The sequence below is a fragment of the Sabethes cyaneus genome, chromosome 1, assembly GCF_943734655.1.
Source record: "Sabethes cyaneus chromosome 1, idSabCyanKW18_F2, whole genome shotgun sequence".
NCBI classification, from domain to species: domain Eukaryota; kingdom Metazoa; phylum Arthropoda; class Insecta; order Diptera; family Culicidae; genus Sabethes; species Sabethes cyaneus.
This window is the reverse complement of record NC_071353.1, coordinates 49,482,384-49,499,368: the sequence shown is the minus strand read 5'-3', so window position 1 is coordinate 49,499,368 and position 16,985 is coordinate 49,482,384. Positions and strand designations below refer to the sequence as shown.

General features: G+C 38.9%; 1 protein-coding gene across 1 annotated transcript; it reads right to left on the bottom strand.

The window, feature by feature from the left end:
• Positions 1–8,587: 8,587 nt before the first annotated feature.
• LOC128732937 (ras-related C3 botulinum toxin substrate 1) lies at positions 8,588–15,944 on the bottom strand. Its single transcript, XM_053826414.1, has 4 exons — positions 15,830–15,944; positions 15,141–15,256; positions 14,798–15,030; positions 8,588–10,482 (listed from the first exon to the last, which is right to left on the bottom strand). The coding sequence occupies exons 2-4, from the start codon at positions 15,254–15,256 to the stop codon at positions 10,244–10,246; spliced, it is 588 nt and encodes a 195-aa protein (XP_053682389.1). The 5' UTR covers positions 15,830–15,944; the 3' UTR covers positions 8,588–10,243.
• Between the last annotated feature and the right edge of the window lie 1,041 nt (positions 15,945–16,985).

Sequence of the window (16,985 nt, the reverse complement as noted above, 5' to 3'; positions counted from 1 at the left end):
TCAGCCGACAACTCCACGGCAAGCGGTATGTCATGTTAAAATTTATCATTCACTTTTACTTAGTTGTGATTAATAGATGGCATTATTCATGGTGAATTTTGCTGCAAAAAATATATTTGAAATCATGTCACAGTTAAAAATTGCCACAGTTGACCAATTCCTAATTTGTTCAAAACAAAATAATAACTTTTAAGTAGGGCATCACGACAAACGTGTTGTACATAACAGGCCTTATTATATTAGAACAACGATTTGTTACAAAATTGGTTAGCAGACATAAAAGTAAGATCGGATTTCATTTCGACTTTTCCATGAATGGCGGAATGGCGGACGATTTTGACCTGCTTGAAATGTCAAACTTGAACAAACTCCTGTATACAATGCCAAAAACGACTGCCATTCCCACTCATGAGAAGCTCGATAGTAACTATGTTGCTAAAAGCAATGAGTAAATGGTAAAACAGTGACAGGAATATTAACTAGAGTTACATTTTTTACAGTTTTCACCTACCTTTGAATATATGTAAGCTCGGCCAAAATTGACCAAGCACCTTGATTACCGTTCATTTGTTAGCTATATGTGTGATTCGATTTGAAAAAGTATGGGTAGTGTATAGTAACTTAAGTTACTGGCATAATATGATCTTAATGCAGGTTATGTTTGATAACTTTATTTGATTGACAGGTTTAAAGAAGTATGCATGTGAATTACACTTTGTCAACATAAGTTTTGCGATAGGCAAATGAGCAAAGAAAGAAAGATTACATTATTATAAACACACTTCAAAGTATACCTACATCCACATGAAATGTGCAAAAAAGGCCGACTTAGGAATTGTTATCAACTTTTTAGAACTTGTGAACTTCACCGCTCGATTGGGAAAACCTTCTTTGATCTGAGATAGCAAAACGCTTGCTCGCAATATGGTTTGAAATAATTCCTTAAAGCAATGTTTTCGCTATAACAACTTTTTCTTTAAGCAAAAACATTCCATCTAGAAGACTGGCAACTCTGCTAAAAGTCGAGAGACAGCAATAACTATGCCATCTGCTGGGTGAAAGTTGAGATATCGTAGGCCGTAAGCAGTGTGTGCATATCAGAATAGAGATGCACGCAATGCAATGGCACACCCGCATACAGCCTTTTCCACCACTATATTTACATAGAGTGAAAGAGCTAGAGCCACTTTTGTCGGGAGAGTTGTCATTTGCATGGGCGGGTGTAAAAGATGACAGTCTTTTTGATGAAATGAGTTTGTTCTAAGTCTGTAATACACTATTCACAAATTACGTAAAACACTTGGTGAAGGGGGGGAGGATGTAGTGACATGTTACATTCCGGCAAAAAAGCGTTACGTTCGGGATTCACCATTTATTTTGAGTAGTGAAAGCTATGTTTACTACCAATAAAAGGTAAATACTTCTTTTTTCTGTTATTGATCTGTAGTTATTAAACTCTTAACCCTTTTCATAAAACATGTTATTGTGAGTTGCAATATATATTGAATCAGACCAATTCCTAGAATTACTCACTTTTATTTTTGCATATGTTTTATATGTATTAATGTTTTACCGAATGTTCGACCTAATTCGGCTCCATCAAAACTGTTTCACATACCTATTATGATTACAACAAAAATCAATGCATTGGAACCTAAACATCAAATCGATAAACTCATCTTGATCTTGACAACTTTTACTATCGTTTAAAAGTTGAAATCATAGATCTGTAAATAATGCCTCGAACAAATCAAATAGGAATTGACACCTTTCTTACTCTAGAAAGACCAAAACCCAATTCAACGTTGAAATTACTATTTTACGCCGACTTTTAAAGTTTTTGGAACATGGGGCGAACTAGATTACCGGTTGAAAGCCCTAAAAAAGCAAATAAGTATAGGTAATAAATAAGTTTTTGAAATCCACCTTCTGCGGAGAGATGCCTTGTAGGGATATTTATTTTGCTAAATGTGTCATTTTGAAACTACATACATTATCAAACAGTAGGGGAGTGTCGTCATGGTTGGGGAACGTTTTGGAATTCGCCCATAACTTTCGTTTCAAAAGGAATTTTGGAAATCTAAACACATTGTTGCAAAGGTCTAAGAATAAGGTAAATTTCCGGTAAGTTTTGGACTGATTGCTTGAAAAATAAAAAAGTTATAGGCATTTACGTGAAGACAAAAAATGTTGTCATAGTCAGGCCATGTTGTACAGGTTGGACCACCGCAGAAAATCTAAGACATACGTATTGATATTCTATATAGAGACATGAAAAGAATGAATTCCGTAAACAACGTCTCATATAGGTACAAATATCTTATTTTTAATTGCATTTTTGCGAAATTTTGGCGATCTTGTAAAATCAATATTGCTACAATCGCCTTTTCCGAAGTGTACAACTACAATAAAAAAAAAAGTTGCTTTATTCCATCACATTTTACGTGACTGACATTCTCTAGCGATTATTGCGCTTCTGCGCCAACCATGACTACTCAAGTGGCCCGACCGTTACAAATAGCGCTTTTCTAATATTTCACCTTAGCCTTCCCAAACACCTTACCTACTGGAGGGGATTTTTCTATAGTCTTCGTGTGCAGCACAACGCACTTCATACATTTTCAAAATTTATCTCGATAATTGCATTTCATGAAACATTTCTTGAAGAAAAGTTCATTGCGCCTGGAAAACTTTCACTGAATTCAGTACGGGTGTTTTGAATACACGATTGAAACTCACAATATTGTGAAAAGTTAGCTATCACAGTAAGAAGTTTTACAATGGTTGTATCATAGATATCATGAGTTACTGAGCTAACTAAGCTAATTTTGAGCTAACCTTGAGATCTATATCATATGATATTTCATAAATTTGCCATGAAACAACTAACAAATGGCCCGGTTCTTTAAAGAAGAAGAATAGGGCTTTCAAATGGAGTAAAAAGTTTTTGGCGGCCATCTTGGATTTGGTCGCCATATTGGATTTTATAGAAAAAATCGCCGTTTTTACTATGAGCCCCCCAGCCGCTTTTAATTTTAAGACCACCATTGGAAAGCTGAGAAAAAATGCTACAAGAAACATGTCCATGTTCATGTCCTTGGGTATGAAATTGACCCGGTTGGCTTCGTAACCACTCCAGAACATCCTTTGAGTAGTGGCACGCAGCTAGATCTGGCCAGAAGATCGTAGAGCTCTCATGTTGCTTCAACAGGAGGAAGCAGACACTTCTGTAGACACTCCTTGAGGTAGATCTGCCCGTTTACAGTCCTAACAGTCACGAACGGCGTACTCCGTTCGCCACATGAGTAGATCACTTGGCAAATTATGTGTTTCTTAGCAAACTTTGAGAGTTTCTGCTTTCTAACTTCCTGCGGAACATTAAACTTGTGGTGGGCGGTAAAGAACAATAACCTCAGAAGCTGCCGGAAGTCTGCCTTGTTCGTCACGATTTGAAAACTTAGAAACTAAACCTACACCTTGTATGCATGCAGCCCCTCCCGGTCATTAAATCTCTGAACGAAGCACTTGGACAGATACAACTTTTTGGTCACATTCCTGACCGAACCACTGAGATTCCGCTTAAACGCTTTCACGACACGCTTGTGATCCTGATGACTAGCGTCACATTCCGAAAGATCGCAACACTCCTCCCTGAAAGTTTAACACTGATTCTTCTGCACGGGCTCCTCCGCGATCAATAGAGATGCTAATCCCCTCTTTGCAGCGAACCTCTTGACCTTGGTAGATTTTAGCGGTTTAGTCATGATAAGGGCAACCATGAGCCCCAACGCATAATATTGAAGCTCCATGTCACCGGATGTACAGCAATTTCTGGTGCATTTATACCGCGTATTTAAATGTTTGGATCGCTTGTTTTGTTGACACGTTGCGATGGGATGGGATGAAATCCAAACAACTCCTGTTATATTCAAAGATGACTGTAGCTTGACATTGTTTCTCGTTCAACTCAGATAACAATCGCCGTAACCAAACGGTCTCCTGCGTAGCCTCCGACATGGTCATACATCTCTGCTTTCGACTCGCCCATGTCACGGTAGCTCCTCTTAGACAGAACAAGTATCCGCTACAGGATTTGCAGTCACTATTATCACAGTTCTCTTTTTAGGCATAAATCAGCTACGCGTTTTGCAAGTACCAATCCGTATTCCACTCGCATTCCGTATAAATTAAGTAGGTAACGGATTACTCTTTTGGCTTATGTCCAACAGGTCATTAATGGACAGCTAACTCTTCTGTTTAAGATTCCGACGACTGCTGAAATATCTGGTTGAATGTTCACAAAAAGGTAGAGCAAGCATTCAATTAATTTGTGATAATCGGCATTGCAATCCATTTTCAGACTATCTCCGATAGTCTGATAACCTCATAATATCGCGGTACCATTTGGTATCGGGACGTTTTTGCATTCTCTGTTGATCAACAGATACATCCAATCATTCTTTCCGCAACGCTTCTTGTACAGACACGAATCAGAACTACACTGTTCGAATCTTAGCTGCTTAACTATATACGCGTCTTGTGCCATATTCTAGCGACCTGTTTCGAGTTGTAAATGCTTCGTTTTAATATGCAAACTTTTTTTTCGTTTCCTGGCACCACGTAGGATACGTGGCTGGCGCATGTAAACCGATGTACTCTATTACTTGGATACGAATAATGCAGCACGTTTGTGTTCGTAATATGCTAAAACGTGTTGGTATCATCGTGTACAACACAATGGTTCTGCTTTTTTATGGCCGTAAAATGTTGTGCGCGCTAGAGCCCTGAGCCACGAGGTTAGCCTTCATTCGCTCACCCTTGCCATCAGCGTCCCATTTCCTTTTACAAATCCATTTGCTACCGACAATGTTACAACCATGTGGTGGATCGGGTAACTCTCACGTATCATTGGACATCAATGAATCATATTAGCATCCATAGCATCAATCCATTCATCTTTATCAGCACAGCTAATCGCTTCGTCGTACGATGTGGGCTCATCCTGCTCAACCACTGCCATACCAATAAATAGTCTCCAGAGACGTTCAGATAGCACTCCCCTAGTTGATTGATGAGGTGTATAACGACGATTTCCATTAGATGTTTCTTCATCGTGATAGATCTCCTCAGGCCAAATCTTCTTCTTTGTCCGGCTCAGCCTCAGTTGAAGCCTTTGGTGTTGCAGCTGGAGGGATAACGGTTCCAGCCCAGCATTGCTTATCGGTAGGCATCGGTATCAGATTTTTGATCTATCCTCCAATCTTTAAGATTCTTAACATCTCGACTGATTGTGATATGTCTGGTGTTCTTGTTCAGAAATCTGTCCGCTTTATGTTCGTTCGAATATCATACAAGCACTACCCTGTGTGCTATTGCCTCCATTTTCTTGCGTTTTCAGTTGAAATCTTGACCAACGCATCACCAGCGAAAATGCGAAAGTACTTATACGACGGTAATCTACAGTGCCACTTCTCGTAAGGACTCATCCCAATCGTCCCGGAAGGAACTCGCTTCTGCATGTAGGTAGCAGTTAAAATAACGTCACCCCAGTATCTCTGATCTAGCTTTGCCTCCAACAGCATACAGAGTGCCATCTCTTTCAAGTTTCTTCCAATCGCCTTTTCACAGCACCATTCTGCTGTGGTGAATATGGTACACTGAACTGGCTCACTATGTGTTCTGCTCTTAGAAAATGCTACCACCAACAAACTTGCGTTCTGCAGAAGCTAGCAAAATCCTTCAGCTTCGCTGCTGAATCCGATTTCTTTTTCAGAAGGTACACGAAAGCCATTCGTGTATAATCGTCGACTAAACAGAGGAAATATTAGCTTCCGCTAGGTGTATATTTTACGAACCACTGAGATCTGCGTGAACGATGTCCAGATTCTCCTTCGAATCTCTATTGAAAACGGTGTTTGTGCCATCTATCCCTCGATGCAACATTGGTAAATTGTACGCCCACCACAATCTACCAATGTCATTCCTCCTGCCTGGTGATTTGTTTGAATTGCTTGTGCCACATGCGGAACCCGATGACCCGGGCGTCTATACCACGTATGTGAATAATTCGATCGCTTAGTTGGTTTTGAGTTACGATGTCTAACAAGCTAGTCGTCGTATGTTCGAATCTCGGCTGGGCGATACTGTTAGACAGAGTCAGTAGGATTTTTGCACTAGCCCCGTAACTGTCCTGTACTCTAATAGCCGGCTGCGAAGTCTGTCGATAATCATCGTGGGCCATCATCTAGGCAAGTGGTCCCTCCTAAACTGCTTGGACTTGCTTAGCCTTCGGTTGGTCCGGTTTTTTCCTTAATGATTACGATGCTCTCAAATCAGCTGCATGCCCAGGTAACCAATAAGCATTTCCAATGCAATTTAAAAGCAAGCCAATAAGCATTTAAGTTGCCTTAAATGCTACTTAAATGCTATTTTGGCAAAATATGCGGCTACTTTACTGCTAGCCCTCTTATAGTGCTAACAATGTTTATTTGCAGCTAGTTACCAACAAGAAGAATTTAAAAAGAATTTTGGATGCCGATTTGCAACAGTTATGCAGTCAAAAAGCTGATAAACAACAACCTGCAGTACAAAACGCCAGGAATGCTAATAAACGACTGATTTACTGCTTATTTTAATGCTTATTGGTTACCTGGGTGGTGTGGACAATCTTTCTTTAGATGCCCCGTTTGCTTTCACAGAAAACAAGTACGCTTTTCTGTGTTTTGTTTACTAACATTAGCGACTGACTGGTTGCCACCGCCAGTTCCCCGTTTTCGACGATGTTCTACTCGTAGTGCTCGTCCACTACTCGCATTAACCGTTTTGTTACGCTCCCTTCGCCTCTCTCATTCCGCCAGAAATTTTGATTTCGCCAGCTGCAGTGTTAACTCTTCCCGCGGCCGGTGCTCCAGCGCCATTGTTAAATAATCGTACGATCTCGGCAAATAACAAAACAACATGGCAACTTGTAGCTTCTCCGGAATGCCATCACCGATATCCGCGATTCGTTGCAGCAGATCGAAAGACATTTCCAAATGTTATTCTATATCGTTACCTTCCTTCAATCCTAGGCGCGACAACTTTTGCAGTATCTGCTTTATCGTGATATGCCTTTCAGCTGTCCCACGCTGCCTTTGCCAATGCACATCTCTATCTCCATCTTAAATTACTACGTCTGAGTTGTGGTTATTTAACTTCTTCAAAATGTGATGAAAATAATTTGAAAATAAACCGTTCCGTGACTTTTCACGCGAAATTTCACCTTCCTTAACTAGTCTGGGCCCATAACCTATGAGTGGACAACGATTAGAGGAACCAGATGAGGATAAAATAACGGAATTATCGGAACAACAATACGACCGAGTATTCCTAAAACATGGTTTTAATTAACTTTGTCCGAAGAGTACATGTCATGTCAAATGTCACTTGTGTATATGAAGTTTTTCTCTACAGGGGTGGATTCGCGATATACCTAGCGTCACATTCTTAAAGATCGCAACAGTTTGATAGTTGGCATCGATCCTTCTAGAGCCATACCCGAATGGAGATGCCGGAAATGTATTTAACGCGCCTCAATATCTTCTACCTTAGCGCACGTCCTAGTCCCTAGTTTCGGTTTTCTTGAAAGTTGTTTGCCACCTTTCCATACGTAGGTTCTCCTTATAGTCCTTTACAACATTGCACACTATTGATTTTCGCATTTTACCACATTAGCCAAGTTTGATTCAGACCACCCTATTTACGTGGAGCTTCTGGAAGATGTGTTTACATCGTTCGAGTTCCATTCACTATTGTCGACGGCTCTATAGTCTGACGGCGAACGATGCTCCGGAACTTGATGTTACGAAAGTCAAAGACGGACAGTTTTCAATTATTAATTACCAGTGTAACATAATGTTTTCCCTGAAGTATTGTAAATTCTTTGCAGTGGCGTATTTTATAATATAAGTAGGTTTGTTAGAAACTCTTTTTCAAGGACTATTAAGGAACTAGCCGAGTACCCGATCTTGCTGGGCATCAAAAAAATGAATACCAAGACGACTATGTTGTCGAAATTAAATGTATACCTGGTCGGTCGATTGTCGAGGTGCGTATCAAAGAGGAAGCCGTTAAATTTCCTTAACCATAGGAAACAGATAGATCAGTTAGTTCAGGCAGTTTGCATGCGAGGCCGCCACGTCTGACGTGTCAGCGGCTGCTCGAACACCGTAGTAACTTCGGGTCCGCCACCTATTTAGGCAGTTCCCCTAACAGTTACTCGCGTTACCATCCATTCAATTAAACAACATAGGTCCAACCATTTCATCACACTCTTCAACCATAGCACCCACTCACTCCGCCTATATTCTAAGATCAATATATCTTGTTATTAAGATTTTTGGATCTCCAGAAGTTAACGTAATTTCGAAACCTTTTTATTTCCATAGAATTTTCTAGATAATAGCCTTGTATATTGTTAATACTAAAAATCATTGACAGTGGTTCCTAGAGGTAACCTTAACCTTAAATAAAATGAACAAACAACTTTCATTACTAGAAAAACAACCCAAATGTATACTTTAGGAAAAATATATATTTCATAGTCATATTCTACAATCATACAGAAAGTAATTATAATTAGCAGTAAGAAAATGCGAAAAACCAATAAATGCTGAGAAATCTAAAGAAATCAAGTTACTCGATTAGCAATAGCCTTGTGTACAAATGTTTCATGTGTCATGTCAGTTGAAGTAAAATTAGGGCTAATAAAACAGATCTTGGTTATTTAAGTGGAACAGAAAAGAACTTGAACTATTTTGTCAGAAAGATTGCGCTTTGTCTTACATTATAATTGGCTTCAGCAGCTCGCTTTGGTGTTGATGCTCAACCAATGCCTATACTAGCCAAAACTGCGAGCAGGTAAGTTACAGTAAACCGAAACCTAAGCTATATGTTATTATTTAAATCATGTTTAATGCTTTTGTATGCTTGAATATCTGTCGCAACGCTACGGTGCACATTTATATAACCTATATTGATATGACGAAAATCATTGTTTTTGATTATTCGTGAGGGTAAAAAATTGCAACGTTGCAAATTATTAAACTATTATACTATAATTGATTTTCGGTTTTTAATGAAAATTAGATCAAAGATCTAAATCACCGCTTGTTTCTGCTGTTGTCACCTCTTGTTGTGTTCGTCCTGTCAGAAATTGACTTTTCATGTCCTTTCATTGTAATGTAATGCTCGTTTTTTTCTCTAATTTACGTCATTTGCTTGTTTTCAAATATTCAGACGTTCACTAGTGACTAGATTTACTTTTCTTGTTCTGTTCGTGACCAAAAACTGAAGAAATAACAAACCCGAGATTTAAGCTACCCAGTAGTACGAATTTGTGGGAAATATTCTGCTTCAGTCAAAGTTATTGCAAATATTTTCTCCCAGTAAAATCATGTAAAATGTTGTTGAAAAAAGTAATGAAATGCGAAGCGTCACAGCTAGTGAAAAGCAGATGCGCGTAACCGTTTCACTGCAGATCCTGTTAAATTTGAAAAACTTAATTTGAACTACTCTCAGTATTGATTGAACCATTTTTCGTCTTTTTGAAATATTTTCGGCTAAACAGTGTCCAACAGTTTTAACTTTTAGTTTTATTTTTTGATCTTATGTTTAATCATACGAACTTTTTTTTTTTCTACTGATACAAAATCATTGAAATCTACAAAAAAATATCGCTCGATGGAAACATTTTGTTTTTGAACGTAGGCCTTCTTAAGTTCGATGCAATAGCTTGCAGTTTGCTTGGGATGTCTGTGTTGGGTGGTATTCGTAATGAAATTTACGCTGAGTTTTCGTGTTGTGTAAATCTTACAAAATTTCAAAGCGATTTTCTGATTAAAAAAACATGCAGGTCTTTTCGATGAATGAGGTATATAGGCATTTTATTGAAATTAGGTGTCCGCTTTCGTTCGTACACTATTCTTGTGACACCTTTGTGAATGTTGCAATGGCACAAAAATGTGTGAAACAAATTAATTCTTCTTTTTTTTTCATTTGAACTGTGCGAAACTTTTGTTTTAATTTTTGGTTGATTGAAAACTAATGCTTAGAATATTTTCTTACCGTTCGTATTTTCTCTCCAAAAACATCCATTGACATTCGAGGATTGAGTATTGTTCAGCTGTTTCTCTACCATTTGTTCACTTTACTTAATCCTATGTACAAGAGATTCCGGTGGAGCACGAAATACTCCGAAGACTGCTTACATCACAACACACTTTCGTTGACGTCGTTTGAGTGGTTCAGGCCGTAAAACAGCTCGTACGGCTTCGTCAAATACCTGCTTTAGGCCACGCTGCGTTAAAGCGGAGCACTCCATATATTTTACGGCGCGAACCTTGTTGGCTAGTTTTTGTCCCTGTTCCCGTTTGAGTGCTGACAGGCCTTGTTCGGCAAGAGCGCTTAGCGTCTCTCGGTCTTCCCGCAGATCGATTTTGGTACCTGGGGAGTAGCATTAAATTAATTTTGTCAGATTACAAGTGGTAATTTTATTACATAAACAACGACATGGAGCTCTGACTCATGTAATGTGGCTCTATAAACTGTATTCCAATTTTAGTTTACAAGATATTTGTGGAACTGTTATTATCTTTCTATATAGGTATATATTTAAACAGCCTTCTAAGTGTTTTCACTACTTGGTATCTACTCGCTATTTGGCACAGCTACCATTATCTGCATTTTGATTATAAAGTTATCGAAAACACAAAATTATCAAATTTGCGAAACGCATTAATTGAATTTTACTAATGTAAGATAGTCAACAGATGGAAGCAGTTCTTCGATGAGCTTCTCAATGGCGATATAACGAAAGAAACCGAAAAGAAAAGTAAACATAAACACACAGCAGCGTCGCATCTCTCGATCTCCTGGAGATCTGGCGAAAAATTAATCTATTGAAACCGCCAGGGAGTCGTCGAATAGGATGAACTCCGGCAAATCTCTACAAAGCATTACAGAACAATTAGTAATAATATTTCATTGGATAATATTCAGGATTTGGGTAGAACAGAAACTCCCGGAGAAATACACGGAAAGAGTAGTTTTTTTTATCGATTTTAAGACAGCATATGCTAAAGTCGAACGTGAACAGATACATATTGCACACTCTCGAGTGCCTATGAATCGCGCGGGAGTTGAATCGAGGGAATGGGCTATGTACATGTTATTTATCAGTTATCAGTATTTATGGCTCGAGCAGACTATGAAGGCTTTCTACGCCGAAGTCGAAGCTTAGGATAACTAGGATTGCCAAATGACGGGCTTATACGATGATCTATTAAACGATGCGCCGGACGCGAATACCATTAGCTTTGTCGGTTTATTTAAATTGACTCTCAACTTTCGCCAGTTGTATGACCCCTCGTTTCAGTTTGTGCTTCATCAAAGATCGAGGACGCGTATGTTCTCATAGAACTTCACTATGCCATTAGACCGGAATAGTTGTTCTAATTCTTCACGATCTCTGTTCTCTTTGTGGCGCTTTTCAAGATAAGCACGATCAATTCTACGACGTATTAAACATCTCACATCAGAGGTATGTTTGTGAATATCAATGCCTAAAAAGGTGCTTCTGATTTGACTACTAGGCCACAAGAAGCTGTAAAGTTTACCCTTCAGTATGATCCTGAACCAGAAAAAATTCTTCGAAGAAACACCCAATTGTCATTTTTAGAAATCATTCCGTCACATAATGAATGTCAAAAGTACATTTTGCAAACCATCGGAGCCCAGCCGAAGATAAAAACACCGCGTCCGGGTAACAAGCTAGGGTGATTAATCTATTTTGTGCAGGCGTTACACATACTCTATTTTGGTCATTTCCAGAAATGCCTAAAATATAGCGCTCGAAACGCCTGTCCAAAATAGATAACTAACCTTAATAGGTAGTACCCACACTGCGTTTGATTTTCCAAGGCACCCGTTGCGGTGCACATAGATAGTTAGCAACTGTGCCACACCAGTCCCTAGGAGTACGATTTATACTCAGGAATAGAATATTTTATTAGACCGTATGAATAAAAGACGGCTTGCTTAACTTATTCCGTAAGGTTTACATGGGAAAAGCAAAGCAAACTGTTTTATTCGATTGTATAACAATTCCCCGAAAACCATTTCCCCGAAGCCCGTCTCCCCGAAAGATATTTCCCCGAATGTATCAATTCCCCGAAAACTCTTTTCCCGAAAGATATTTCCCCGAATGTAATAATTCCCCGAAATATATTTCCCCGAATGTACTAATTTCCCGAAAGATATTTCCCCGAATGTACTAATTCCCCGAATAATATTTCCCCGAATGTACCAATTCCCCGAAAAACATTTTCCCGAAGGTATCATTTCCCCGAAAACCTGATTTCCACGAGTAAAATTCATGTTACATTGCATTGCAAGCCTGTTGTCAAGTGTATGTCTGGTCTTACCCAAAATTTTATTCCCAGTATCTTCAAAGTAGAAATATATGTAAGATTATAAGACATACGGGGAAATATTTTCCCCGAATGAAGTTTTTCTGAAAAATACTTTTCCGAATGTAGGTACTAGATTCCCAAAATACAGTTTATAAAAACCAATTTCTCGAATGCCACTTCTTCGGAAAGCATGTTTTTAAAAATAAGCCATTACTTCCCCTGCGCAGCATTATAGAATAGGTGAAGCAGTTTTATGCTGCAAATCTGATAAGTTTAAAATTTAAAAACTGGGGTTGAGTACCACAGAAGGCTGCAAATCAAAAAGTAGAAAAACACATAAAGCTGAAACAATTGAAACGTCAATGAATTTTGACGGAACATGTAACATACTATTTAACACCTCAAAACAAAACCAGTTTTCACATATTCTTGCTGATAAAATAACTGCTGCTCGTGCGGAATCAACTGAAAATTAGTTACTACGACTGGGTATGCGGAAATTCACAAATTTGTGCGTGCGAAAGTCTGCTACATCCAACGGTGGATTGGCTATCATTTTTCTTGGTGAATAGATGGATCATTCTTCGTGAACAGACGCAGAACTTTGACCTTCTTAGGTCCCTTGGTATGATTTCCAACGTAAAAATCGTTTTCGGATCATGTAGGTAAGGTCAGTGCCGTAGCGTGCGGTTGTCAGACTAGCCTCCGCTAAGGGCGCTAGGTCTTAAGGGTGCAAAAAGCAATGTCTTCAATTACGGTCTAGGTCAGCAAAGTCGCTGGTGACTGCTTCCTTCTTTCATCTTCAGTCAGAGAATTTAACTCTTGCAGTAGGGAAATATCGACTGTATGTCAAAACATTCGCAGCCTTCGGTCTACTTAATTGTTGGTTATATGCTGTCCTTACTCGCTATCGCTCGTTCGGACTCAACTAAAGGATAACCCCTACTAGTCGGTAAACCTAGGAAAACATATGCACCTAAATAGAGGTGGTTTCTGCGGGGGGGCTGCCCCCCCGCAGTGGCCGGCGCTTCCGACGGCGGGTCGCCGGCGAACACTCGCGGCCTACGGCCGTCTCGCCCTGAATCATCTAGGAAACGTTTGCTACTAGCACGACAAAATAGTTAGGTGCCACATCTTGTAATAAGCGTAACTCATTGTACTCGTAACATTGATTTTAACAACATTCGTTTATCCGAGAAAATAATTTTCGGGGAAAGTCGAAAATGCGGGCAAATGCGGTAATTAGACGATGCGCGAAAAATCCAGAAAAGAGAGATACTTAATAAACTGTAAGATAGTAGATGAAGATGTGGTTGGAAGAAAAGATATTAATAATTATAATAATACCTACTGCAGAATAATTTAGTTTTGTTTCCTGATGTAAGTTAATTCCTTTAAATAAATGAACTCGTTGTTAAATATTTTTCTAGATATTGGTTCTTTCTTGCCAATAGCTTTCTGGTAAACAGTACTTTCTGAGAATCAGTTCTCTGGAATTTGATACTTGTAATTGGTTTTTTGGAATTTAGCACTTCCTGAACATTGGTTTTCTGGAGAATGATTCTTTCTGGGGAATATCCTTCGGTATTTTATTTTCTGGTGTTTAGTTTTCTAGAGAAAGTCGGACAACCATTCGTTGAGTCCGTGAGGTGCCGCAATTGCGTGCGACGCCTAATTTCATACGCTTGGTCTAAAGGTGGCGGTTTCCTAGCGGAAGATACAGAACATTTTCGACAAAAATGTTTGAACGTATACTCTCAAGCATTCAAACATTGTTGAAGGAAATGTGCATGTTTTGTTCACAGATATTGTTGACTTTAATACCATTTGCACGGAACTAGGAGCCAAAATTAGCCGAACGGAATTTGCGCGCCTCGGATTAGTAATGCCTAATACTCTGATCTCTGATGTGCCTAGCTTCAACACCTATATAATTTGTGACCTCGAAATATAAAACGTTACTTTTCGGGGAAATGGTACATTCGGGCAAACGGTTTTCGGGGAAGTAGTATATTCGGGGAAATGGTTTTCGGGGAAGTATTATATTCGGGGAAATGGTATTCGGGGAAGTAGTACATTCGGGGAAATGGTTTTCGGGAAAGTGGTACATTCGGGAAAACAGTTCATTCGGGGAAATAGGCTTCGGGAAAATATCCTTCGGGGAACTGGGTTTCGGGGAAACGGTTTTCGGGAAAATGTTGTACAACCGTTTTATTCATACAGGCTATTGCCGATAATCGATTGAACATAGGTATTAGTTACTGTTGAATGTATTATGAAACGTTTGACAGATTGTTAACCAAAAAATAGCTTGCGCCAGAAATATCAGATTGAAAAACAAAACTTACCAACTAGAATAATTGGCGCATCCGGGCAGTGATGTTTTATTTCAGGGTACCATTTGGAAGTGACATTTTCGAATGATGACGGGCTCGCTACGCTAAAGCATATGAGAAAAACATCCGTTTGTGGATAGGAAAGCGGTCGTAACCGGTCGTAGTCCTCCTGCCCAGCGGTATCCCATAATCCTAGCGATACTTGTACTCCATCCACTACCATCGGTGCCGAATAGTTGTCGAAGCTTTGTTAGTGATTAAAAGAGAACATATGTAACAATATTAATTTGACCATTGAAGCGAGCCATTTTTGCTATGCTCTGTGAGCACAATCGAGCCGTAATTTGAAACTTACACCGTGGGAACGTACTCGCCGGGGAAGCTGTCCGTTGTGTACGAAATCAACATACAAGTCTTTCCTACCGTTCCATCGCCAACAACAACGCACTTAATGGGTCTTCCTGAAGCCATCTGCAGTAATCAAAAATTAAAAAGAAATACGTTAAATTCGATATTCTAACTAGATTGAGCAATGGATTCACTCCAAAAACATCGAGTTCTATTTTTATAATTCATCTGACATGCGTCTGGCTTATGTATGCAAGCTAATTTCTATCAGATATCGGTCAATATACTTTAATAGTGGGTCGCGTTCGTGTGTAGGAAGTAACATGCGCATCAAAACGTTTAATTAATCAAGCTCACTCTCTATCAGTTTATTCAGCAAAGAATACCGGGCATTGTGCAAAGCAGGAAATGTTGCACATTTCCAAAAGAATCTTACACGCTGATTCTAGTCTTATCTTGTATTACTCAAATACTCAGACAATACTATCGCTTCGCAGCGGATGTTAAATCATGCAAAATGAACACATTTATCAACAAAATACAGAATACAGTGAATTTTGTTTGCTCTACTTGACTCATGCATTTTCATGTAAAAATCACTTTCTTCTCATTTTCTTTGGGGCAGAAATGAGATAATCCAAAGCCGACTGACAACGCCTGTTTTTGCAGTAGAGCACGAACAAAACATATACATACCTGTATTTTTTTTATAAATTCCAAGTTACAAATAAATAAACAATTAAACACTGTAAAATAAACACTATTTGTCTTAATCGTTTAATTACTTGAGGTCATTTGAATAAAGTAAATGCACAAAAAAATGTTAATCACTTCTCCACCTCAGTCATGCAAAAGCAGCTGTATGTATTTTCTTATAAAAAGGGAGGAAGAAAGACAGCACAAACGTCAAAATCTTTCAAGCTTCAGCCAGCGTCTCTGGTGGCAAATTTTGAAAGCACGAGACCGACGACGACGAGGGGTACCAGATATAAAACCGAATGGTCGTTTCACATCCCAACACTGAAGAAAGCCGTAATAGTGTTTTGCAGTAAATATTGTCAATTGACCTGTTCGACAGAAACTTATGCGCTGACGTTTGCTTGAAGAATCGTAAAAAAGTTCACTTTTTAATTTTCTTAATGTAGTGAAACAATGTACAAGTAAAATTATTATTGCAAAATGTAAGAAAATTGAGTACTTTATTTTTGGTATATCCACCTTTTCGCGCGCCTAATGGCGGCTAGTGGGTATACTTTTCGACAATGTTTATTTGCTTTTGGGAACTCCGCTCACGTACGCTTGATAGTTCCACAACAACAATTAAGGCTGGAAATATCAACTCGACGTGAATAAAGTTGCCAAAGGCATGCTAAAGTATTCCGAAAGTTGTTCCCACTAGCCGCCATTACGCACGCGAAAAGGTCGATACTTTGTCAGTGGTTTGTTTACAGTATATACGAGAAAATAATGTTTTTGTATATTTATGCGACAACAAACAGGTTACATATCACGCGAAATTATAAAAATCCACGGTGGCTTGAGTGGTAAAACCTTGTTTTCTGTGAAATTTATATAAACCAGGCTATTGCAAGCAAGATATAGGATAACTAAAGACACTACTAAACATTCATATTTTCATGTAGTGCCGGAGCAACATGGTTCGATAAGACTGAAAGATATTCGAATCTCCAAAACTTTGGCTTGAACCGATACAAAACAAGCATAAGGATCTTGTAAAGTAGAAAAACATTCCAATAATATGCTCAATTTAGGGAACAGCTTACCTCATTGATTGCAATTGCGGTACATTCATTTCACAGCTTATAGCACACTGTGGCCCAGCTTTTTCCTT